Source organism: Agelaius tricolor, unplaced genomic scaffold, assembly GCF_023055355.1.
Source record: "Agelaius tricolor isolate 1412-34295 unplaced genomic scaffold, bAgeTri1.0.p SCAF_11, whole genome shotgun sequence".
Classification (NCBI taxonomy): domain Eukaryota; kingdom Metazoa; phylum Chordata; class Aves; order Passeriformes; family Icteridae; genus Agelaius; species Agelaius tricolor.
The window spans coordinates 1,954,353-1,978,804 of NW_027269271.1; the positions used below are offsets into that span (position 1 = coordinate 1,954,353).

Genomic DNA, 24,452 nt, shown 5'->3' on the forward strand with positions numbered 1-24,452 from the left:
TTTGTCAAATTGCAACTCTTTACAAAGTCTGAAAAGCTTGGCCAGGACTGCATTTCAGGGGAGTAAGATGTGATAAAAATTCTGACAGAGTCAGAATTAATTTCTAAAATTTTGAACAAGCCTTAGTAACATTTTAAGTGCAAATTAGGTTAAAAGTTCAAATCAAAAGAAGCATTTCATGTTGTCTGGATAAAAAACTTTAATCAGCTTGAAAAACTGTGGTTGTGTAGCTTTCCCTCATAACAAATATCAAAATTCCCCCCATCTTTAGAATGAAGCAGAATTCCAAATTCTGAATTTGTTTGCAAAATGAACTTCTGTCCTCCCACAGCACTTTCTGTGCCTCTGTGAAGAGGACAAGAAGCTTAATGTACAATTTCTGTGAGCCTTAAGGAGATGGGGCTGCATGTCAGTATTTTCAAATGCAGGCTTACACAGCTGCTCTTTGAATGTAAATCATTGCTTTTGGGCAACACTAACACTCTCTGCAGTTTAGCACAGTTGTTAATTATTACAATACTGTATTAGTTCTTCTTACAGCCTTACTATTAACATTCCATGAAATCCCATTAGCTCTGCATATGGTGCCAGGCTTGTTCTGAATGTGGGAAAAAAGAAATGTACAGTGGTATGAATAATCAAGAGAGGCTTTAAAGTGGTTTCCACTGTGAACATTCTGAAAAAAAAAAATTAAAAATTTCAGAATGTAATATGTGGGGCAAGCTTTTCACAAAATTTCAATGCAAACATGCAGATATTTGTCAGCCAAGTTTTCCTCTGGAGTGTGAAATCGCTTATGTGCCACTATTGTTCTACAGCAGGAACATCAGGAAGAGGAAGTAGCTCTTAAAAATGGAAAATTAACCAGGTTGTTTTATTGTCCAAATTGACAAAAAACAACAAAAAAAAAACAACAAAAAAAACCCAAAACCCCCAGACAAACAAACAAAAATTCCCAAAAACCCAACAAAAACTCCCAAACAAACAAACAAAAAAACCCCAAAACAACTGCAACAACCAAAAAAAAAAAAAAACCACCCACAAAAAATCCCCCAAAAAACCCCAAAACTGCATAGCTGATGCCAACAAAAAGATCAAACTTTCCTTATATTTTGGTTTAAATATTCTAAAGTACAGGTAGAGAGGACAGCCAAAATTTGGGTGAAGTTTTCCAGAATTTGCTTGAATTTCCTGCTTCAGTGTTCTGACAGATCCTTCCTAAATTCCAAGAAGACCTAAGTGCCATAGTAAAAACCAGCCTTGTTAACACCTCATAGAGAACACCCCAAAACTATTAACTACCACAGAAAATTCAGACCTAGTTATTTTCTCTTGCATGAGTTTTGTACAGCACTGACTCCTTAACGGAACAGAGATCTGACAAGGAGGTCAGGAAAGCTTTTAAAAATGGAAAGAATGATGGAGCAGGTAGGATTTAGGAGCAGAATGATGGAGCAGGTAGGATTTAGGAGCACACTGTTCCTGGGAGAAGCTTTGTGGTTCTCTCCTGACCCTTTAGAAGCTGCTGCCCTGGAGCAGTGCATGGGTAGGAGGACCCCAGGAGGTGCTTTCCTCCTTCCCAGTCCCCTGGTTCATCCATAGCCCAGTCCCTGGGGTGTCACAGGGCAGTCAGGAGTGGCCAGGGCCCTTCTGCATGGCCAGCATCCAGACAGGGACACACTGCTCGGGGAAGCCCTCCTGCCTCTCCTCCCTGAGGATGGTGAGTCCGCTCATCTCGATGAGGCTGTGCAGGATGTTGAGGTCGCGGATGACGCTGCTGTCCAGGCAGTCCAGGGTGCAGCCCTCCCTGGCCACATTGTCCTTCAGAATGATCACTCCGTTGTCCTTCAAGCCACCCTGGCAGCGGATGAGGAACTCCAGGAGATCTTTGTCTGTCAGGTATCCTGTGGGTGAAAAGATGGTGCCTTAGGTTGGAAATGGGTTTGTGTATTTCTATTCCTATCCACCAGCTCCACACTCTTGAAAACAGGCAGCAGGACGTGCTTGCTGATCCGACCTATCCCAGAGCCACAGTCCAGGGCACGGCTGGTGCCAGCTTTCCCCACCCCCTGGGGGATACAAGAAAATCATTGGAAATCTGAAAAATACCACCTGACAAAAAAATATCACAGCAACTGTGTGTCTTAGGTTGAAAGATTTAGCTGGGGTGTGTGTTCTATTTGCCATCTGTCGGAGCTGGGGCAGTTCTCTGCTGTTCATGGGGCAGTTTTCTTCATCTCTCCCACAACCAATCCTCCCTCCAGGAGATCTCTTCTGTCCATGGGCCATTAATTATTAATTATCTTCTGTCCATGGCCAGTGAGTGTCCCTGCCTGGCTGATTCAATTCCATCATCCCATGGGGAGATGCTGCGCCCAGGGGAGGAGCCAAGCATTCCTACCTGGATCCAATCTGAGCTTTGGGACAGCACAGCAGCCTCTGCCCAGTGCATTCCCAGAGGAGCAGCTTCTGCTGCCCTGCATTGCCAGAGGGAGCCCAGGCCCATCTCCAGCAGCCCTGGAGCTGCAGAGGAAAACTCCCCCCTTGTGCAGGATCCCTGCTCCAGCAGAGCCACAGCTGGCACTGCAGGAGGGCTGAGCCCCCATGGGATGGGGCTGTGCCACCCCCTGACACACAGGGGACAGGGACTGCTCTCACTCTGGCAGTGCTTTGTTGTCTTTGTTCTCTTTTTTTGTACCTATTACATTTGTATTTTTAATTTTCCTATAAAATAACTGTTATTCCTATTCCCATATCTTTGCCTGAGAGCCCCTTAATTTCAAAATTATAATAATTCAGAGGGAGGGGATTTACATTTTCCATTTCAAGAGAGGCTCCTGCCTTCCCTAGCACTCACCTGTCTGTTCAAACCAAGACAGATCAAAACCAGATCGCTATTATCCATTCAGACACGTCAGAAGGGTGCCTTGATCTGAGTCTCCATGGCCTGTTTATTGCAGAAAATTATTATTCTAGTCCTGCCAGATTTAACTAGGAAATCTTGGGCACATAAACGAGATCCACAAATACAAACTCCAATCAATATTTGGGATCCATAGTGGTAGCAGCAACAGATGTGGACAGAAGCCACTGAGTGGTGAAAATAGTGGGTGCTGAAGGATTCTTTAATCTGGTGGTTTAAGTTATAATAAGAATCAGTGGCAGGAGGCTGGAGCCAAACAAATTCATACAGGGAATAAGTGACAACTGTTTAACAGTGTAAGCAATTACCCATTGGAAACTACCACCAGAAGTGGGGTTTACCACCTCTTGAAGTCCTCAAACCAAGTGTGGTTGAATCTCTCAAGATTTGTTTTAATTGAACACAAGCTACTGGGTTAGCATGGGGGGTAAAGGAATTAATAGAGCAGCTTGGGATATAGAGTGGGTCAGACTAGATAATCCCAGTCCTCTCTGTTTTTTACTGCTAAAAATCTCTGTAACTTTGTGTAGCACTGTATCCCTCCATCAAAGGAGTTCTGGATCAAAGATCCAGCAAAGCCAATTCCACAATGCCAGTTAAACTCCTCACGTTACTCCATACCCCATGGGATTTTTGCAGATATGTATATATTGTAAAATAGTGCTTTTTTCTAATATGTTATTGAGATTCTGTTTCTTATCCTTCCTTGTCAAAGATCAGGAGTTCTGTGGAGAACAATGATGCAGAGCTCAGAGAAGAGCAAAATGAGAACTCTCACATGTGAAATATCTAACATGAATCAACAAAGACAGGTGATCAGAAAATGAATGAGAAACTTGGTAAAAATAATCACCTGTATTTTCTAGTAAAACTATTTCATTTTCTACATGGGAGATTTAAACTTTTATAAATGGAAGCTGTCATTTCAAAACCACATTTTGACATAGCATGTCAAGTTTTTTTAACCACTCCTAACAAACAATAACAGCAAAAAAAATTAAAAAGGAAAAAGCCCCAAAACCTAAAGCTGAATACCTTTTAAGTTGAAGGAAAATGGTAATTTCTATACGGAATGTAAGCTTGCACTTGTACCTTTTATACAAAATGACTGCTAGGGTTCACATGCTAATGCATGCATAAGACAAATCAAGATTTCATTGGCAAGATTCATTCAAGCTTTTGAACACCTAATTTAGAGCTTATTTTTCTCTTTACTTGGCTTTTAGTGTAGTTTCCTAAGAAAATGAGATCTTAGAGGTGTTTCTCTCTAGCAGACAGTTCTGCCCTCGCTCCATCAAATGAATTTGCTGGCATATTTGAGCCAAATTCAAGATAGAGGCAGAGGTTTGATTAATGATTAAGATGATTCCATACTTCCTTGGCATTAATGGAGAAAGAAGATTCAGCTCTGTGTCTGTGCTAAGAATATGATATGCTCCTTAGTTAGGAGCCACATATCTGACCAGCACAGCCTTAGATGGTTCATCTAAGCTCATTCCTCCTCATTTTGACTTGGATTTGCTCAAAAGGTGAGGCAGGAGCTACATTTACTGCAATCACTCATTATTAAAGAAAAGCAAAAATACAAAGGAAAATTATGCTGCTCTAAAGCAATTTGTTCAGACCTCCTCTTGAATAATTCCTTCTGCTCTCTGAAACTGCACCCTGGACACTACAGTTCACAGATTAAGAGAAAATCTTCTTTCCACTTTACAGAATGATTTTTTTTTTGTAAGGTACACATCCCTCATTATGTGATTGCCCTAAATGCTGCAGGGCATTCACTGGGGTGGCTGCAGGAGAAGAAGCAGATGTTTCTTATAGGAGGGGCTCCTGTGGGACATAGCAAAGGGAACCTATGTCTGATAAATAGCAGTGGAGGTAATAAGACCTGATCTGATTTACAGATATTGGTGATTCCACTATGGCTTTTTTCTTGATTGTTTCCTGAAATACCTCCAAGCCTGGATAGTCAGCAGCTTCAGAAACCACTGTTTGCAAGTGTGGTCAGCCCTGTGTATCTTTCTGCACCTAAGAAAGAGCATTTCTGCACCAGAAAATCCCTGTGTGGGGCCCCACCCTCAGCTGCCCCTTTGCATGCAGGCTGCTCTCCAGGAACTGGCACATTTCTCCAACACATGACCTGAAAAAACCAACTTGATTTGTACCCAGTGTGCATGTGGGGAACTCTCAGAAGTCTCTTGTGGTGCTTTAGGAAGTCATCCCAAAGACCTGAGAACCTCCAGAGGCTGCCTGTTCTGTGAGGTGTCAGGCCAGAGGATCGTGCAGAACTAACCTGAAACCCACTGAATCCAGATGACGTCGTATCTTCGTGGGGCAGGTGTGAATTCCTGGAGGCTTTTGCAGTAATACATCTCTACTCTGTCCTCCTTGCCCTGCAGGTAGTTTGGGACCTCAGCCAGGAAATTCTCCATCATATCCACCAGCTCCACACTCTTGAAAACAGGCAGCAGGACGTGCTTGCTGATCCGACCTATCCCAGAGCCACAGTCCAGGGCACGGCTGGTGCCAGCTTTCCCCACCCCCTGGGGGATACAAGAAAATCATTGGAAATCTGAAAAATACCACCTGACAAAAAATATCACAGCAACTGTGTGTCTTAGGTTGAAAAATTTAGCTGGGGTGTGCATGTTCTATTTGCCATCTGTTGGAGCTGGGGCAGTTCTCTGCTGTTCACTGGGCAGTTTTCTTCATCTCTCCCACAACCAATCCTCCCTCCAGGAGATCTCTTCTGTTCATGGGCCATTAATTATTAATTATCTTCTGTCCATGGCCAGTGAGTGTCCCTGCCTGGCTGATCCAATTCCATCATCCCATGGGGAGATGCTCTGCCCAGGGGAGGAGCCAAGCATTCCTACCTGGATCCAATCTGAGCTTTGGGACAGCACAGCAGCCTCTGCCCAGTGCATTCCCAGAGGAGCAGCTTCTGCTGCCCTGCATTGCCAGAGGGAGCCCAGGCCCATCTCCAGCAGCCCTGGAGCTGCAGAGGAAAACTCCCCCCTTGTGCAGGATCCCTGCTCCAGCAGAGCCACAGCTGGCACTGCAGGAGGGCTGAGCCCCCATGGGATGGGGCTGTGCCACCCCCTGATACACAGGGGACAGGGACTGCTCTCACTCTGGCAGTGCTTTGTTGTCTTTGTTCTCTTTTTTTGTACCTATTACATTTGTATTTTTAATTTTCCTATAAAATAACTGTTATTCCTATTCCCATATCTTTGCCTGAGAGCCCCTTAATTTCAAAATTATAATAATTCAGAGGGAGGGGATTTACATTTTCCACTTCAAGAGAGGCTCCTGCCTTCCTTGGCAGACACCTCTCTGTTCAAACCAAGACACTCTGTTACCCACTGCGTGTCCAACCTGGTGTCTTCTCTCCTTATCTTTGCAGGGCTGTTGGGAGATTGATAAGAATCAGCACAGATTTGGGTACCTCTGTCTGAGCTGAGCTGGGCTGTCACATTCCCGGGCTGCTGCTGCTGGGACTTCTCATTGCATGTACTGCTGTACAGGAAATTTTTACTTGGTGTAAGAAGAGACAGAGTCTTTCACAAGCTCTTGGCTTTCTCAGAAGATCCACTACTCTCTGTAAAGTCCTTGCAACTTCAAATGTTCACACCTCACAGGGAACTATGTGGCTAGATAAGCCTCATTCTGTGCCCTGGAAAGGCCAATAAAAAAGGAAGCATACACCAAATACTGCATGCAAGCAGTAACTTCTGCAGCACACAGCTCCTGAGGTGCCCATGGGCATTTCTACAGATACACAGAATCCCTGGGATCAAAGTGCAGTCCTCAAAACAAATTGTGTTAGAACAAAGATCTCAGAGTGGTAGGTAACTTATGACAACTCGAGAAGTTTGGGCTGGAGCATATACAGAATTTCTCTTTTAGGCATAGAGACAAGAAAGATGATTGACTAGGTTTTGCTTAACTGTTCCTTTTTTCTTCATAAATGTCATCTTTGGACAGAGATCAGACATGGAAAAGTGTGGCACAAAGGCTGTGACTATGAGAAAATAATGAAGCGCTGTAAAAAAGGCTTTATAATGAAAGCTGTATTTCACCCCTAAAGCTTCCATTCTAGCTATAAAACAGCTCTTAAGAGCCTGCTGCTGTTCTGTAAAACAGAAATTCTGAGCCTACACATGCACTGACTGTGGGATAGGAGCTGCCCTGGCCAAAGCTATCTGTTAAGCAAACATATTAAAAGCAAATGTAAACACCTTTTCCCTGTCCTCTGGAACTGAGCGTTGAAGTGAAAGCCGTGGGCCAAAGTTCCTGCTGCAACTTCCCTGCACTCAAAGGCAACAAGCCCAGGAAGAGTCTTGCTCTTCCTGCTTATTGGGAGACCCCCCCTGTGTAATGAACCCAGCATAAATCATGGAACTCACACTTTTTTGGCCTGGCTTCAGTGGGTAATTCAGTGGATTATTAAGGTCAAAGGACAGCACTGTCAATGACATGACTATGAATAGCCCAGGCCAGCATCTGATTACACACAGTAATTGTAGAAAGAGCACACAAGGGCTCTCACCAGTCTCCAGGGCTGCTGCTCCCAATTTGTATGCCCAGGAAGATTAATCTCCTGGTGTGTGCACGAGTCCACAGACCTTCAACCCTACTGGGCTCTGGAGACTACCTGTTTGTAGTTAGCCAGAAAATGGGAGCCATTCCTCATCCACAGGCTGCACCGGGAACATAGCCCACAGCTCTTATTCCAAAGGAAATTTATGAGTGCCCAATATAGGTTTAGAGAACAATTTTGGGGTGTATATGTGTCCTAAAGGACAGTGATTCTGAGTAATGGGAAGCAAGTAGCCAAAGAAGCAGTCAGGCTCAGATTTTGAAGCCTGTTCTGGCTTACAGTTCACAATGATACTTCAGGTCTTGGAAGCTCCTGCACGTGGCTTTTACTGAGGACCAGACTAAGAGGTAACAAGGAATTCAGGAAAGGAGAAGGAACTTTGTCTTGGATCTTGACAAGGTGGATTACCATATTGTTGGCTGGCAGGTACATACAGGTCTGCACTGATGGGATTAACTAAAAATCTTTGAGAAAGCTGCTGAGAAAACTGGGATGATTTACCAAAACCACCAACCCAACAGAATTCGACAAAAAAGCCAGGTAATTCCTTCAACATTTGTATTTCACAGAATCTACAGTCATAGTAGGGACTCAAAACAGGGAGTTCATCACTCAAAGCAGGGAATTCATCACTCAAAACAGGGAATTCATCTCCCATGACACGTCACAGCAAGGACCTCTGATGACACATCTCCATGTGCCATCGAGAAGAAGGAAAGGGAACGGTCATGGGAGATGAAGTTGGATCCCACACTTTGCTGAAAAGGAGTGAGAGCTTCCAGCAGTCAGTTGAGAAGCCCTGTGAAACACCACGGCTCCATTTGTAATGAAAATGTTGACATAATTCCATGTTCAGCTAATATATTTTCAGTTTGGAAGTGCTTAGGGCTTTGACAGAGTATTAACATTTTCTTTGGAAGGCAAACATTTTCCCAAAAGTCTAATTGAGTTGAAAATCAGACTCCTTATTCAAAAAAATGTTATAAGTGAAAACTGTAAGCCAGAACAGGCTTCAAAATTTGAGACTGACTGCTCCTCTGACTACTTGCTTCCCATTACTCAGAATCCTTGTCCTTTAGGACACATATACACCCCAAAATTGTTCTCTAAAGCTAAATTGGGCACTCATAAATTGCCTTTGGAATAAAAGAGCTGTGGGATATGTTCCCAGTGCTACTTCAGGTTTTGGAAGAGCAGAAAGGCAGTGAAGCTGTATATGACAAAAAAAAGGAATCACACTTCAAGAAAAAGATAAAAATCCCAGTGGTTTTCCTTCTAAATAAACAAAAAAAAAGCATGTTTTCAACAACATCTCTTCTATCACCCTGATCAAACTGGAGAAAAATCACTTTTCAAGAAGTTTTCACTCAGCAAGTAACCAATCACACAGGTGAGTTGGGGGCAAGAGAGGCAGAAAGCGTTGAGGGCAGAGAGGGAGCCATAAAGTCAATATAATCTCCATTGGTAATATTTTACACACCTACAGCTCCCAACCGACGCTGAATTAATGCTTCCTTTGTTTTCTTTATTTCCCTTTTTACTCCCTGCCTCCGGATCAGGCGCTTGGGAACACGGTGGCTGTGTGGACACGGAGGCATTAGCAGGCTGCCATAAATATGCAGGGCTGTGGCTGTGCTGATAACCCTGTACCTGAGACAGCCTGGAGCTTGTCTGCAGAGCCCTGCTGGCTCAGGCCATGTTGCTCTTGGTTTCAGTTCTGCCCACACACACATAAAACCTCTTAACTCCAGCACAGTGGCACTTTCAACCCTCGCTCGACTCGCCCATGGAGCTGAAATGTCAGTGAAGCCCTCAGTCCCTTCCTGTAATTCCTTCCATGTGCCCAAGGCAAGATGAATTCTTTTCTCCAAAGAAATGTGTAGCTCAGTTTACAGTGGTGCTAAGGATCACGCTAAGAAATGCCATACCTGAAGGAATGCAACATCAGTCATGGAAGGGAAATGTCACTGTGTGGCATTTCCACGCCAGCCAAACTAACTCAGGAGGGGTAATTTGAGTGGAACCGGGCAAGTGTTTGTTCAGGGAGCACCGGTTTTGCCAGAATGCAGAGTTTTAAATGAATAAAACTCTCTGTGAAACTGGTATTTCAAATCTAGAGAATAGTTTTTAGCCAAAAAAACATGGGAAAGAATGTTGAAAATGTCAAAGTACTTTTTTTTTTTTTTTTTGTAACTTTCAAGGAAAAAAGAAACCAAACTTGTCAACTTTCATTTCTAAAGAGCATTTTTTATTTTGGAACTGACTTGCGCTCTTGAAAACAAAGGGGAAAATTTTTCAGAGGGTGAAACAATAAAAATATTGTTCAGTTCATCTGAAACAAATTTTCCTATTTCCCAATTTTGTTAAACTTCTCTTAAAAGAGAAGTTTGCTTCACCTTTTTAGCATGAAGCATACTGTTTTTTTCTATCTTGATCACCTTATGGGTTAAAAAAAATACTCATAGAGCCATAAACTCAGTAAGACAGTTCATTAGCTTTATTATCAAGTCTCTGCTACAGAAGGTCACTAAATATCTTTATCTGGTTGAGCAGGATTCAAATTTCTGTAGTAAGAAAGAAAAATAAACCATAGTAACATAATCAATTGGCTACATCTAAACAGACAACAGGCTTTAACAAACTGAATCAGAATAAGCAAAAGGTGCAGACTCCTCTCTGTTCCTTTTTTATTTTTTTTTTCTTGTTTGATCTTGGCCATTCAGAGTATCCTTTCTATCCCTGGCTAATTATAGGAGTGGGAATTTTGCTCTGGAGTATTTTGTATCTGTCATCACAGCTGATGCATTGGGTATGATTCCCCTTTGGCATGTGAAACTCTGTCACAGACTGTACTTCTTTCCTTTTCGGGTCTTGGAGAGGTGACACAAACTTGCTGCAGGAAACTGCATCTGTGTGATGTCTAGGAAGGGAGAAATCTTCCCCTGAGCACACACTTCTGCACCACTTGAATGCCACAAATGTCCTTAAAACAAGACTTAAATAAAATTTAAGGAATGTGCCTTGACTGAGTTTCATTTTCCTTCTGAAAATGCTGTTTTCAGAAATGTCATGTGTCACTGTCATATTTTCTGAAAAATCCCTTTGCCAGGATTTTCTCCTGGGAAGCTGAGAAGCCTCAGAGAAAAAGGAAAACAATAATTATCTGATTTGCTTCTCCTGTGTTTTGCTGCTTTGGAATGTGGTTGGAGATTGTTTATACAACAGGTGAATTGTTTTAACTTAATGACCAAGCACAGTCAGGCTGTGTCGAGGCTCTGGAGAGAGTCATGAGTTTTCATTTGTAGTTTGTTAAGCCTTCTGTAAGTATCCTGTCTCTATTCATTAGTATAGTTTTAGTATAGCATAATTATAATATAATATAATATAATATAATATAATATAATATAATATAATATAATATAATAATAAATTGGCCTTCTAAGAACATGGAGTCAGATTCATGATTTCCTTCCTGCCATGGGGAACCCCAAAAATACCACAGTCATGCAGAAATGTTACCATCAGCTTCATCTCCTCACTGAACCTCTTCTGTATTTTCTCACTTTGTGTTTGTTGACAGCATGATACAGGGAGCATCTGAGAAGCCTTTTTTGCCTCAGCATTAATACAAATGATTGTGAATACAGAAAAATGCAGCTCTGGCTCAGAGCCCCAAAAGTCTCCCTCTATCAGGTACAGCAAATTTTGCCATCACTTGCCCTTCACAGCTCTGCATGATTTCTATCTGCTGTCAAGACACACTCATTTTCCACCCCAATCCATTTAAACTGTGCCCTTTTTTTTCCCATATACAACATCTAATTAACCTATTGAGCTTACTTCCCACAGTGGATCATTAAGGCTAAAAAAAGGTCATCTGGCTATCCCAAATTTGCACATTTGAGCAGAAAATTAAAGATCTGTGGCAGCATTATATAGAATTAGTAATTTTGTCAGCAGTAGAACATCACAAATTTGTTTGTGGATTCCTTAACCTCTAATACTATTGTTGAGCTGAATTAGTGGGCTCCTTCCCTGGGAAAAGGGAAGGGCAGTCAGAAAACTATCAGGCCACACTTCTAAAGGTTTTCAGATTTCTAAAGAAAATTTTAGGACCCAATAGGATTTTCAGTAATCTAAGGACCAAAGTAATACTGCTCTTAAAATCCAACTTGGCATCTCCTTGCAATTCAGGCCAAAGCAGACCTTTCAAGACTTTACAGTCCTTTAGCAATGTGCCTGAAAAGGTGTTCAGTGACACTGGAATGTTTAAGGTAAAATATTTTGCCTAATGTGTAGCCTCTTTTATATACTTACAATGTGTAGGAGAAGGTGGGTTTTGTTGCAGCATTCTCAGAAATACCTATAAATAGGCAAACCAGAAACTGGGCATTTAGTCTCAGCTAGTTTCCCAACTGGACTGCAAGAATTTGCACAGACAAATCTGCCACTGAAGCCAACAAGGATTTTATCATGAAAGGTCTCAGTCCTGCATTCAGAATTAATCAAACCCAGGTAAAAGAACTCCTCATTGAGCTTGGGAGCATTAGAAAAGGATGTAAAACAGGTAAATAATAATGTAGGACCAGGCAAAATGTGTATTTATTGTATTTGCTGGGAATGCCCCAATGAAGGCAGGAATGATGAATCTGACTCCATGTTCTCAGAAGGCTAATTTATTACTTTATGATACTATATTACATTAAAGAATACTATACTATACCATACTAAAGAATACAGAAAAGATACAAAATGCTAAAAAGATAATAATAAAAAAAAACTTGTGACTCTTTCCAGAGTCCTGACACAGTTTGGCCCTGATTGTCCAATGAGTAAAAAGAACTCACACCAGAGTCCAGTAAAACAATCACCTGTGGGTGAATAATCTCCAAACACATTCCACATAGCAAAACAGAAGAAAAACAAAGGAAATAAGAATTATTTTCCTTTTCTCTGAGGCTTCTCAGCTTCACAGGAGAAAAATCCTGGGCAAAGGGATTTTTTCAGAGAATGTGAATGCCACATGTACTCATGCTGAAAAATGACCTGCCAGAACACATGACTAGACCCAACGACAGTGATGACTACAAATCAAACATGACACACAGTGCCATTTAAATCAGGTGTGTCTGGGCACCGTGCAGGTCATTTTTGACACATCACCACCATCACATTCACATTCTCTGAAAAATCCCTTCACCCAGAATTTTTCTCCTGGGAAGCTGAGAAGCCTCAGAGAAAAGGAAAACAATTCTTATTTCATTTGCTTCTCCTGTGTTGTGGTCATGTGGAATGTGTTTGGGATTGTTTATCCACAGGTGATTCATTGGATTTTGGTGTGAGTTGTTTTGACTCTTTGGTCAACTGGGGCCAAGCTGTGGACTCTGGAAAGAGTAATGAGTTTTTTTTTTCCTTATTATCTTTTTAGCCTTTTTAAGTATCCCTTCTGTATTCTTTAGTATAGTTCATATAATATATAATATAATATAATATAGTATCATATTTAATATAATATAGTATCATAAAATAATAAATTAGCCTTCTGAGAACATGGAGTCAGAGTCATCATTCCTTCCTCCATCTGGGGGCAACCTAAACACAATCCACTACTGCTCCTTGCAGAAGATGAGATTAAATGACTCACCCCAACAAACTTCCTGAGGAATTCCCGTGAGGACTCCACATCGGTGTTGGAGAGCTCGATGTAGTCCCCCATCATTCCCTCCTCCGTGGCGGGCACCTCGCGGTAGAAGTGCTTGGCCCTGGCGTAGAACTGCATCTCCCCGTTGATCACTTGGCTTGTCAGGGCGTAAAGCTTCACTGCAAGGAGTGAAAATCACCATTTTATTGTTAGTGACAGATATTTCTGCCTTAGCTAATTGCCTCATGTGGTGCAGCACATGAGGAGCAGCAGGCCCAAGGCCTACAAGCCCAATCCTGACCCGAGCCCACAGGAGCCATGAGGGAGCTGACAGCTCTTTGTGGGAACAGAGCTCTGCAGCAGTGAAAAACAACTTGCTTTTCCTCAGAAAGAGCTCTAAGACTGTGGAAAACAACTTTCCTTGAGAAAGGACTCTAGGACTGTGATAAACACTAGTCACCTGTATAAACTGGTTTTATACCTTTTGATAGAGAAATGAAAGTTATCTCTCACAAACAACCTTTCCTGCATGAATACTCCAGGAGTTTGAGTGACCAATCAATACAGGGCAACAACTTGTGACCAACTGGGGATAGACAGGGGATGCTCTTAAAAAACCCTATAAAAGGGTTTAATAAAATAAACTGGGTTGGATCCTTTCCTTTTGCACCATAAAATTTGTCCTGCATCCTTCTTTATCAAGCGCCACAGCAACACTCCAGAGGCACAATGATGAATGTTGGATTTTGCCCTTTTCTGACCCAGAGATGGGGCAACTGAGAGGTGTTTTAAAACCTTTTATTTTATTTTCAATCTCATGAGAAGGGTGAGACAATACAGATGTTATAAATCACACCATCACAATCAAAAGCCAATTATTTCTTAATTACAATACACCAGAAGTGTTTCTTGGCCTATCATCTTTTGCCACATCATGCTGGAAATGCCTTAAAGCCAATAATCTAAAATTACCCCTTGTAGCTCCTACTACAATGCATCTTTCATAGTTCTATTTCTCCAAAGTATTTAGTCTTATTTACAAAACCATCCTTTGAAACTTGTTTCTAGTTCCATTTCTCTCTCAGCACTGTCTGTCCTATTCCATGGCATTTCTAAGTCAGCATTTCTTATCTCAAGGTTTACATACAGATGCACAGTATGTGAGCCTTCTGCCATTTTCCACAGATGAAGACCTGTAAACTTAAGTTGAGCCTTCAAAACACCAAATCCGTTTCTAAAGCAACAGTGGAAGGAAAGGTGTTGGTTTGAATCCTACAAGGCCTTGCAGGGATCCAGCCCTCCTCATGAAAATTTGCTGCTTTCCAGGTTCAGAAGTCATTTCAATCATCACACTGTGTTTTCGTGTCAGTGAAAAATCACTTCAGGTTTGAAGTGAACACACATGCCAAGGACATCAAGTGGTCTGATTTTTCCTGGAAAAGCTGTGGGCAGCATTTACTACTGAGCAGGGTCATCATTTCTGCTCTCACTGACCTAACAGTTGTGCAGATTTCCAGAAATGCTTTCCAGCTATTGACAGCTGCACAGGGAGTGCCCCAGGAAGAGAGGGGATGAATGAGGCACTTGCTCTGGTTTATTTTTAGTGATACTGTATGGTCTGTGGCAGTGCAAGTAAGCTGAACCAAGGAGCAGATGGTAGTCTCAGACCTAAATGAGTACACAGGGGGGACAAAATTTAGAAGAGACAGTCCTAAATTTTCATCTGGCATAGGTCAAGGAGCAAGGCAATCCGTGGGTGATATACTGAAAGGTTCCTGTGTGCCAGAGGCTTGGAGGTTTCCTTCCATGGCTTGGCTATGTGGCTGGTAACATACAGCAATCAATATTTTGAAGCTGTTTTATTAAAACCTGTGAGTTTTGCTGGATAAAGAGCTATTTTGCCCCGTTCTTTAAAAACTGAGGTGAATCTTCCACAGCCTGGGTTTTTCTGTACTCAATGTGCATCAGCATATCAAAAGTATGGATATATCAGAAGTTTGGATTGAGGCAGGCTGTGAGTTTTGCTTGCAAGTCATCACCTCTGACTGCCCAGGCATTCTCCTGTGTGTGTGACAGACCCTCCACCAAAAACACAACTCCAAGACAGTGAAAACCAAGCAACGAGGAGGGACAGAGTCACACTGGGAAGAAGCCTTTGCAAGCACCACCTTGCAGTGTGAGACCAGCTCTGCTGCAGCTTCCCAGTGCTCCCATGGAACTGGAAATGCTCCAGCAGCAAACACCTTCTGAGCTCATGGCAAGAGAGGGAGGGAGAGCTCCCTGCCAGAAGGACCAGGCAGCAGCTCTTTGTCCCTGCATCTTCAAACTTCCATGGGAGCACTGCCAGCTCCTGTGATGAGGGGCTGAATAGACTTCTGCAGGCCAGGGAACAGGAATTATGCCCTCCACACAGAGGAGGAGAGCAAGGCCAGAGGCCCTGAATATAAGCCTGGAATGTGTTTAATTGAGGGCAAGCAAGCTCAGCGGGGAATGATAAGTGTGTGCCTGCCCATCCTCAGCAGGAGAGTGACATTTTGGAGGCAAATGAGGGGGGGACAAAGGAAGTAGGATAGGGAATAATTACCACCAAGGACCACTCAGAACAGAATAGTGCTATTGGGTTACATATAAGCAGCATGCCCAGCATATCCCTCATCCAACAAAAGCAGCATTACCAGCCCCTCTTGTCATCACCTGCTTAAGTCAACTGCTGAACGGATACTATTAAAGCTTTAATCCATTACACATTTATGTTATGCCTGAGAAATTTATACCACAAGAAGCACTGAGCCCAGCAAGGGTCAAACCTGGGAGTTTTACACACTCCACTGATTATATTCACATACTCAGAAGAAACCATTTAGCTGAAGAAATTAATATGAAGGGGGCAGCAGCCAATCCCCAGAACAGCTTGGCCAGGGTGGCTCCCAGAGCCTGGGAAAAAGACCCCATCCATAGCTGGGATTTTCCCAGTAAGGAATCTCTGTCCTTATCCAGAAGTGGCACCATCTTGTCTTCTCTGTGTCTGCTTTTGCTCTGTTTCAGAGGTCAGCCTGTCTGCTTAACAAAACTGAATCCCTGTACGTTTGCTTTGCGAGATTTTCCATATAAGAACCCAGTGATGATTCCAGGGGTGTTCCATGGACCTGTCAAGGGACAGTGATTTATCTCATTTTGCTAGATTGAAAGAAAGGACATTTACAGGCTGTCTGCACACCAGGACAGCATGAACAACAAATATTCAGAGTCCTTCTACTCAAAACATGAGCCTGACCTGCGGCAACACATGGGGACGATATGGTGTTCAGGATATCAGATCTGGAGTGTCTGCTCTCACATTTCTCATTCAGAACCAATATCAGGCTTGCAGAATTCCTGCCAGGACTTGCATGCACACACCAGCTGACTGCAGCTCCTCCTGGGCCATCTGGGGCCCCAGAGCCCTGCCTTACGTGCTGGTATCTGAAACCAGCTCTGGGTGAGTATCCACAGGGGCTTCCCCATGCATTAAACTGTGCAAAGATGTTTTTATGCATGTCTCCCACCCCAGGGCATGCAAGGACACAGGACAGTGCAAAGAGGGGCACTGTACCCCAAATTTTGTCCCGTGGACCCACAGCCTCACTTGTACAGTGTGAGATCCACAGAGGTGATTTCCGCCTCTCGCTCCTTCAGTGCTGCTCCTCCCTCTCAGGAATTTGCAGCACTGCCAACTCTCCCAATGCACAACCCAGTTTTCCAGACACAGCCAATCAACCTCACCTCTGATCTGCCTCGCAGCTGTGCCTGGCATGCAGGCTCCAGCAGCACCACAGGGAGGAGGAGGAGGTTTGCCAGCTTGCAGGAATCTACCCCAAAAGAGAAGTGCCACATGTCCTTGGTGGAGGTTTGCCAGCTTGCAGGAATCTACCCCAAAAGAGAAGTGTCACATGTCCTCGGTGGAGGTTTGCCAGCTTGCAGGAATCTACCCCAAAAGAGAAGTGCCACATGTCCTTGGTGGCTGTCAGGGCTGCAGCCGTGCCTCCCCCTCATCACAGGGCCTGCCTAGCCAGAGGCATCTCCCTTTCCATGACCCGTGTGGGACTGCCTCATGCATCAGGAAATTAAATACTTGTGAGGCCTGCTATGGGTACACAGGCTGCCTTCAACAAATTCCATAAAGTAGGGCATGAGCAGGATAGAGCAACGCAGGCTGCAACTTCCTCAGACATCACAGGGCAGGCAGCTGGCTAACATATGAGGTTCTCACTGTTAAGGCAGGTAACTTGTAAGATTTAAAGTCAGAAATGTGTTTCTGACTTTAAAGAAGAAACCTTTTCATGGCAGTTGTCCTGAGCTGAATCTGCTGGCAAGTCCCCAAGGGAAGGTGGTTGAAGCAAACCCACTGCTCAGGCAGGCTGAGGGCACCAAGTGGCTCCCTAAAGGTCACTCCAGTCATGAGACATCAATAATTTTCAGTCACTGCAAACACAGTCTGGATGCAGAGGGGTGATCTACAGCTGAGTGCCAGCCAATGTGGACTAGACAGACACTATCCACCTGAGCCTTTTGCCCTGCAAAGTTCAAAACATTACCTCTCATATTTTCTTATGGATCAGTTAGAAAAGTTGTTTTCCAGTGCATTTGGTCTAAATCTCTAAAGAAATGGACCACTTGACATATAAGACCCAGTGCAATCCCAACCTGCAGTATGCTGACTTACAGTTCTTGACTTCAGGGTTTCCTCAACTAAATTTCCCTGGCAGAAGTAAATGTTGCAAGTAATTTTTTTTGAAGTTTTTATTTGTGAACATTATTTTGTGGTTCCAATTGCTTTCTGCAAGATACTGAACTAATTCCAGTTTGGCTGAGTGCTCCCTTTTAAATGCAACATCTGCTTTGTGCATCAGTTGAAAAAGAGTTATCTGTGTGCATGGAAGAATCTACCTCTGCTGTGGTCTGAGTACCATGTAAATTCTGGTTTATACAGGATGAACATCATGCCACCCCCAAAGCAGATTTTACTTTTAGCCACGTGCCTCACACACAGGAATATTTGTCTCCAGGGGTGGATCCTCTCAGTTTTCCACTGCAGATCTCAGCCCACTGGCACCCAGTCCCACAGCCCAGGCAAACACGTGCATCATTTCCAGCATCTGAGTAGCTCCAATAAAGTCCACTGGGCTTAAGGGCTCTAACACACATTTAAGTACATTGTTGGACCAGGGCCTGAAGTTACTCATGTCTTTTATTTATAAATGTTAGCCTGGTCAGTAAAAGTGACATGTTTCTCTTAAGAGGCTGTGATACCAGATATGCTCAGCTCCTAAGTAAACATGCCCAGAAGAGCTCCACCACTGAGCCCAGCAATGGAGTGGGGGGAGAATGGAGTTAGCAGAGTTTGGAGGAAGCTTTGGACCATGCTGACCCTGGGCAGCACTGCAGGATTCAGTGTGAGGCTTGGTTTCAGCGTTATTACTCATAAACTGGGTTAAGCACATGCTTAACTTCCCTGCTAGGTCACAGTGTTGCTCTAGTCCTTTGTTTACACAGAGATTCTGGCTCCACTCTGGAAGCCTGAGAAGCTCAGCTCATTTCTGCTCAGGTCCGCTCTGAACTGAGCTGGAAACTGTCATTATGCAGAGGTGTTCAGATGTGCCACATTCTGTTCTCTCCATCACAGAGAGCACTGGATCACAGGATAGTCCAAGTTGAAAGAGCCCTAGGGAAGTCTCTGGTCCAAACTGCTGCTCAAAGCAGGGACAGACATGATGCCAGATGAGGCTCAGCAGGGTTTAGACAGCCTCCAGTGATGGAGAATTGTACAACTTCCTTGAGCAACCTGTTCCAATGCCTGACTGTCCTCACATAAAATGATTTTTTTTCCTTATAACCAGTCTGGACTACTTTTGATTCATGGCCACCAGCCCTTGTCTTCACGCTGCACACAACTGTGCAGATCTTAGCTCCATCTTATTCATGACCTTCCTGTAGGTACTACCAGGGTGATATTTGGTCTCTCTTCTGCCTGAACATGCCCCATTCCCTTTGTCTGTCTTCTTAGGGCACATGCTCCAGTTCCCTCACCACAATGAGGGTCTTCCAACCCATTCCATGTCATTTCCTGCTCTGGCAGTTCAAGGCTCTTTTGCTACAGAAAAGGTGATCATTCCTTCACTCTACTAGCCATGCTTCTGTTAATTCATCCTGGATTCTGTTGGCTGCCAGGGCATTCAGCTGCTGTCTACCAAAACCCCACCAGGAGGACACTCCCTGGCCAGATGCTGACCAGTCTGTGGTGTTGCTGCCCAGGGTTTTTCCTATCCAGGTACATGACTTGGCTTTTGGGATGGAATTTCAGTGGGTTTGAATGGCACTAGGTTGCTGCTGTCTCTTTCCTCCAGCCTGTTTAGGTGCCTCTGGCTGGCAGTCCTGACTTAGAGCTTGTGGGCAAGTCCTGGCAGTTGGCTGCAATCTCTGGATGTGAGGATAAAACAGTCCTGCACCTCCTCCAGGTTACTGATGAAGATGGCAGGGGGGTTGAAACCAGATGAACTTCAAGGTCCCTTCCAGCCCAAACCATTCCATGGTTCTAAACAGGACAGGTCCCAGGACAGACCCTCGTAGGATTCCACTGAGTTCAAGATTTGACCACAACTCTCTGAGCCAACCACCTGAACATTTTTTACTCTGCCTGACTGTCCCCCTATCCAGACCCTGCCATCATAGCAGGATGTGAATTTCCCTGGATGTGTACTCACAGCACATGAACCACTCCACCTGTGTGGGGGTCCCAACTGTGGGTTTCTCTGGGTCTGGATTGAAGGCACTTGAGATGATAGTTCATGTTCACACTCAGGTGTTTATTATTTCTTATCAGTAAAACAGTCTCACTACTGTGAGTTCTGCAGCTTTTCATTACAAGGCACAAAATGGCCAACAATCTCTTGGTACAAGGTCCCCTAAGACTAAACTATCCAATTAAGAGCTGACACCTGGATTATTTTCCCTTTTAACCCAATAACTGATCCCACAGAGCCCACAATGCAGACTTTTCTGCCCAATTACAAAATGCCACCCAAACCCATGGAGAAGAAGCAAGAAGAAGCATGAAGAAGTAAACTCAGGACAACACCCTGTGCCCTCCATCTTGCTTCCATCCATAACACACTAAAAATCCCAAATCCTAAAATTTCTCGCCCAGTGACACACCTGCACCGCTCTCTATAATCTATTTCACACTTTTGTGGATTCCAGTCTATCTTGAAGTCTGGGAAACTTTCTCCATGAATGAGGGTCAAAGTCAGTGCTGCCCTAGGGGTCAGGGCACCCCAGAGCAGACAGGGAAATATTCCCAGTGCCCTGGGTTTCCACACACCTGTCCTCATGCCCACTTTTACTTCAGGGAGTCAGGAACATGATGCCTATTCACCTGAAGGCTGGGCTCACAGTGCATCTTCCATGGAGTCAAAGTAACTTGGATAGGCTGGCAATGGGCTTGTAAGATCATTAGTTAAGTTTTAATGAGTCAGGTCATGAAAAGCCTGGCAGAGGGGACCTTTGGTCTGATAGGAACATTTTCCAAAGCCTGTTGGCCAGGAATGGAAATTCAATAAAATTCAGACAAGAAGTATGTATAGTTTTATGAGTGAAGCAATTAGGCCTGGAAACAGCCGAGTGGTGCCTGATGGGTTCTCAGCCATTTGAAACACTTAAACCAAGGCATTTCTGTGTTCATAAATAAATTCTGTCTTCTGTGACCCAGACAAGTTACAAGCATGATGCCAGAATTTTTACACTCAATTCTAAGTTAGATGCTCACAGTGGTACCTTCTAACCTTAAAATGATGCAGTGATACTTACCCTACAGCTAACACTGTAGTAAATCCTGCTCAGTTTCTAATAAGTTGTTTTTATTTTCAAAACAAATGAAAGAATAACATTTTCATTGACTTCACGAGATTCCATCAACCTGTATTTGATTTTCCTTCCTTTCCATCTTTCCTTCCTTTCCATTGTTCACAGCTACCCACCACCAAGGATAGGAGTATTTATCTTCCATGTTTCATTTTAAATAGCTGCAGATATTGCTGCATTAAAAATACTAAGATAATAAATATAGTATATAAATATATATATTTATTAATAAATATAGCACATTCTATATAATAATAATATGACTAAATTGCACATTAAAATACTAAGATAACATGGAAATGTTCAGGATTAATGAATTCTACACTCTTGCATCTGTACAGTTCACACAAATAGGTAAGATATTCCTTTTGCCTAAATGGATCATTCAGTTAGAAAGGAACCCCCAAGAATTCACTTAAACAGATTTCACAGGCTCATCCATCCCATCTTAAAATTCCTACAGGTCTGACATTGAGTGTAGGCTGAACAATTCTGCTTAAAACAGAACATGCTAACCTAACACAGACTCAAGTCAAATCTTCTTTTTAGCTTTATTCTCACAGGGAAATTCTGTTTCATACTCAGGGTCACATTTGCATAAGAAATGAACATTCATTTTCTACATCTTAAAAAAATAAAAAGCAAAAAACCCACCAAACCCTCTTGGAATTCTCTACCAGAGGCTGTCACTGAAATTTGTCTATAAACAGATTTTTGGAAGCATTTTCCTCCCAGAGAGCAAACAGTGGGTTAGACAATCTGCTGCAGAGATCCATGTAACAAAGACTCTTGAAAAAAAATTTAAATCAGCACCTTTCAAGCACTTGTCCAAATCAATGCAAGCACCAGAGCTGAGGACACCCAGAATGACAACAAAACAGGCATTAGGCACAAGAAAGAGCCACCTGCTAGCTCTGCTAGTTTTGGATTTGTCCTTCCAAGCTCCAAACAGGTCAAGGCACGTTTTACTCAAATGATGGCAAAAATAGGAACGGTCAGCCAGAAACCAAACTTCTCCTTCACTCTTGCAAGTCTTTCCCTCTCCCTCCTCTAAAAATCTGTGGAGTATTTAGGTGAAACAACAGAATGCTGGATTAGAGGCAGATGGGAGACACAGTTCCAAACTCTTTAGTGAGCACTGCAGTCTCTTGAGCTGGGTTTCTCAAAACTACTCCTCCTCCTCCTCAGTACCAGTGACCATGTCCCCATCTGACACAATCCATCTTTCCAGAGCACACATGGACACTCCTGCCCACAGTTACTCACCCAGGGGGAGCTTTTCCAGCAGGTAGAGGTAGCACTTGAAGAAGTCATTCTGGATTGCCTTGTGCAGGACAAAGGACATGCTGTGCCGACAGAGCTCCTCATCTGTCTTGTGCCAGCGCGACTTAAAGGCCAAATGTGCGGCTTTATAGGCCATGGTGAAGATTTTTTTCTGGGAGAATGGACTGGTGTTGTGGCTGGTGTTCTCTGGAGGAGCTGTCCTTCCACGGGGGCAGAGGCAGAGTCATTTAAATTGTGGCAATGTGCTGTCATTCTATATCGGGGTGTGTGCCAGGGGGCGGAGGCGGCTGAGAGGGGAGTGAGAAATGCTGGCTCTTGGCACTGGCTCACGGTGATCCCTGGAGTGTTGCCCTCTGAAACAAGCAGGTGCTGGAAAGTGAAAAAAAAAAAAAAAAATCCACCAGGAAATTGCTCAGCCAATGTTAAAGAGTATCCGCTCCAAAAAGGAGTGGCTTTAATTCAATCGTACTTCTCTTAATCTATTCAGCTTTCACTCCAAAAGAACTCAGATATTATCCAGAATCTCCCTCTAACACCTTGCAGGGTGATTTTGTTTCTGTCTCTCCCTCACTATTGGTTCTTGAGTGCAGGGCACTCAAGAGGAAGGCCAGAAGACAGAACATGGATGTACCTCTACACAAACTGTGAGCCCTAATGAACTGTGATTCCAGCAAGCAAAGGTTTCCCCTTTTCAAGCTGTTTATTCCAGGTGTCTGCAGTATCAGTACTCTGCACTGCAGAAGCACAGTCAGGAAATTGGATGTTCCCAATACAAATGGGCTGCCCTACATCCCATCCCATCCCATCCCAGTGCTGCAGCACTGCACCCTCCTGACAAATATCTGACCAAGTTTTTAAGACCAGCACAAAGGTGACCCAGCCTTCACCAAGCAAAATAAATCTTATTTGGAAAAATAGACTTGATTTTCTTTTAAGCAGGATCAGTTCCCTATTCCAGCTCACAGCTGATACGTGGGAATTTGTCACATGCCACAGTCTGGGGGCTGAAAAAGCCACCTGGGATGGCAGTGGCTGTATCCATAATGCAGATTTCCTGCTCCATCCTGTCAGAGAGCTGTGCTGCAGGGTGTTGGAGCCCTGGCTGCTGAGAATTTGAGACTTTCTGTGCTGACAGACTCTGACCCCCAAGAGAACACTGCACTGACCTGAGGCCATGGAGAAGGCTTCCAAAATGGAATGAAGGAACTGGGATTGTGGGTGTGGAGTTTGAATAGAAGTGTGTGATATCACATGGTGGAAAACTTAGAGTTTAAGGTTTTATAATATAGTAATATATGTAAAGCAAGATGGAGGTTTTAGGGCAGTGGCTGGTCCTTCTGCTTCACCTTCTTCTCCATGGGTTTGGGTGGTTTTGTGTAATTGGATAAAAAAGTCCCCACTGCAGGCCATGGGTGGTTGGTTATTGGGTTAAAAGTGAAAATAATTCAGGTGTCATTTCTTAATTGGACAGTTTATCCTAAAAAGGCCTTGTAGAGAGAGATGGGGCTCCATTTTTAGTGTGTTAGAGTGAAGTGCTGTAGAGCTCAGGGTTTGTGAGACTGTAACAGAGATAAGAACTAATAAATACCTGAGTCCCAACAAGAAATACCATCTACATGCATTTAATCCCAACCCTGGCAAAAAGAAGCAAAAAATCCACACCAGAGGGTGCCACAACAGCCAAAGGTAATCCTGGATTCACTCAGCAAAGTGAGATTTCCTCTTACCAGACACCATAAACCCCATAAGAATTGTTGGGCACAATTCCATGCCTTGTCTTTCAAAACAAATGAAATTGAATGAACAAATTCCTTGTCTTTCCATGGTACAGTTCTCACCCAACACAAATGTGTCAGAAATAACAGTTCTGAAAAATACAGAGTTAGTTTTTCAGAGTGAATGTTGGTTATGACTCTTTCAGATAAATAAATGGTGGGTTTGACTCACAATAGTCCTGCCCTACACAAAAAGAGTGAAGTTCTCCAGAAGGCTGCATAAACACCACTTCTATTATTTTACCTGCATGTGATCAAATCCCTGTTGCAGCTCTGTCATCTGTGAGTTGCTGTGGACACACCATTGCTCCTCAGATCCTAGTGCAG

General features: G+C 43.5%; 1 protein-coding gene across 1 annotated transcript; it reads right to left on the bottom strand.

Annotated features, from left to right (window-relative positions):
• Positions 1-278: 278 nt before the first annotated feature.
• Positions 279-22,911, bottom strand: NTMT2 (N-terminal Xaa-Pro-Lys N-methyltransferase 2). Its single transcript, XM_071435608.1, has 4 exons — positions 22,333-22,911; positions 13,174-13,349; positions 5,220-5,469; positions 279-1,904 (listed from the first exon to the last, which is right to left on the bottom strand). The coding sequence occupies exons 1-4, from the start codon at positions 22,484-22,486 to the stop codon at positions 1,630-1,632; spliced, it is 855 nt and encodes a 284-aa protein (XP_071291709.1). The 5' UTR covers positions 22,487-22,911; the 3' UTR covers positions 279-1,629.
• Between the last annotated feature and the right edge of the window lie 1,541 nt (positions 22,912-24,452).

Coding starts and splice junctions, on each gene's coding strand:
- NTMT2 (XM_071435608.1), bottom strand. CDS start 22,486: ATGGCCTATAAAGCCGCACATTTGGCCTTTAAGTCGCGCTGGCACAAG. Junction 5,470..13,173: donor TCCTCAGGAAGTTTGTTGGG/GTGAGTCATTTA, acceptor TGTATCCCCCAG/GGGGTGGGGAAAGCTGGCAC. Junction 1,905..5,219: donor CTGGATTCAGTGGGTTTCAG/GTTAGTTCTGCA, acceptor TTTCACCCACAG/GATACCTGACAGACAAAGAT.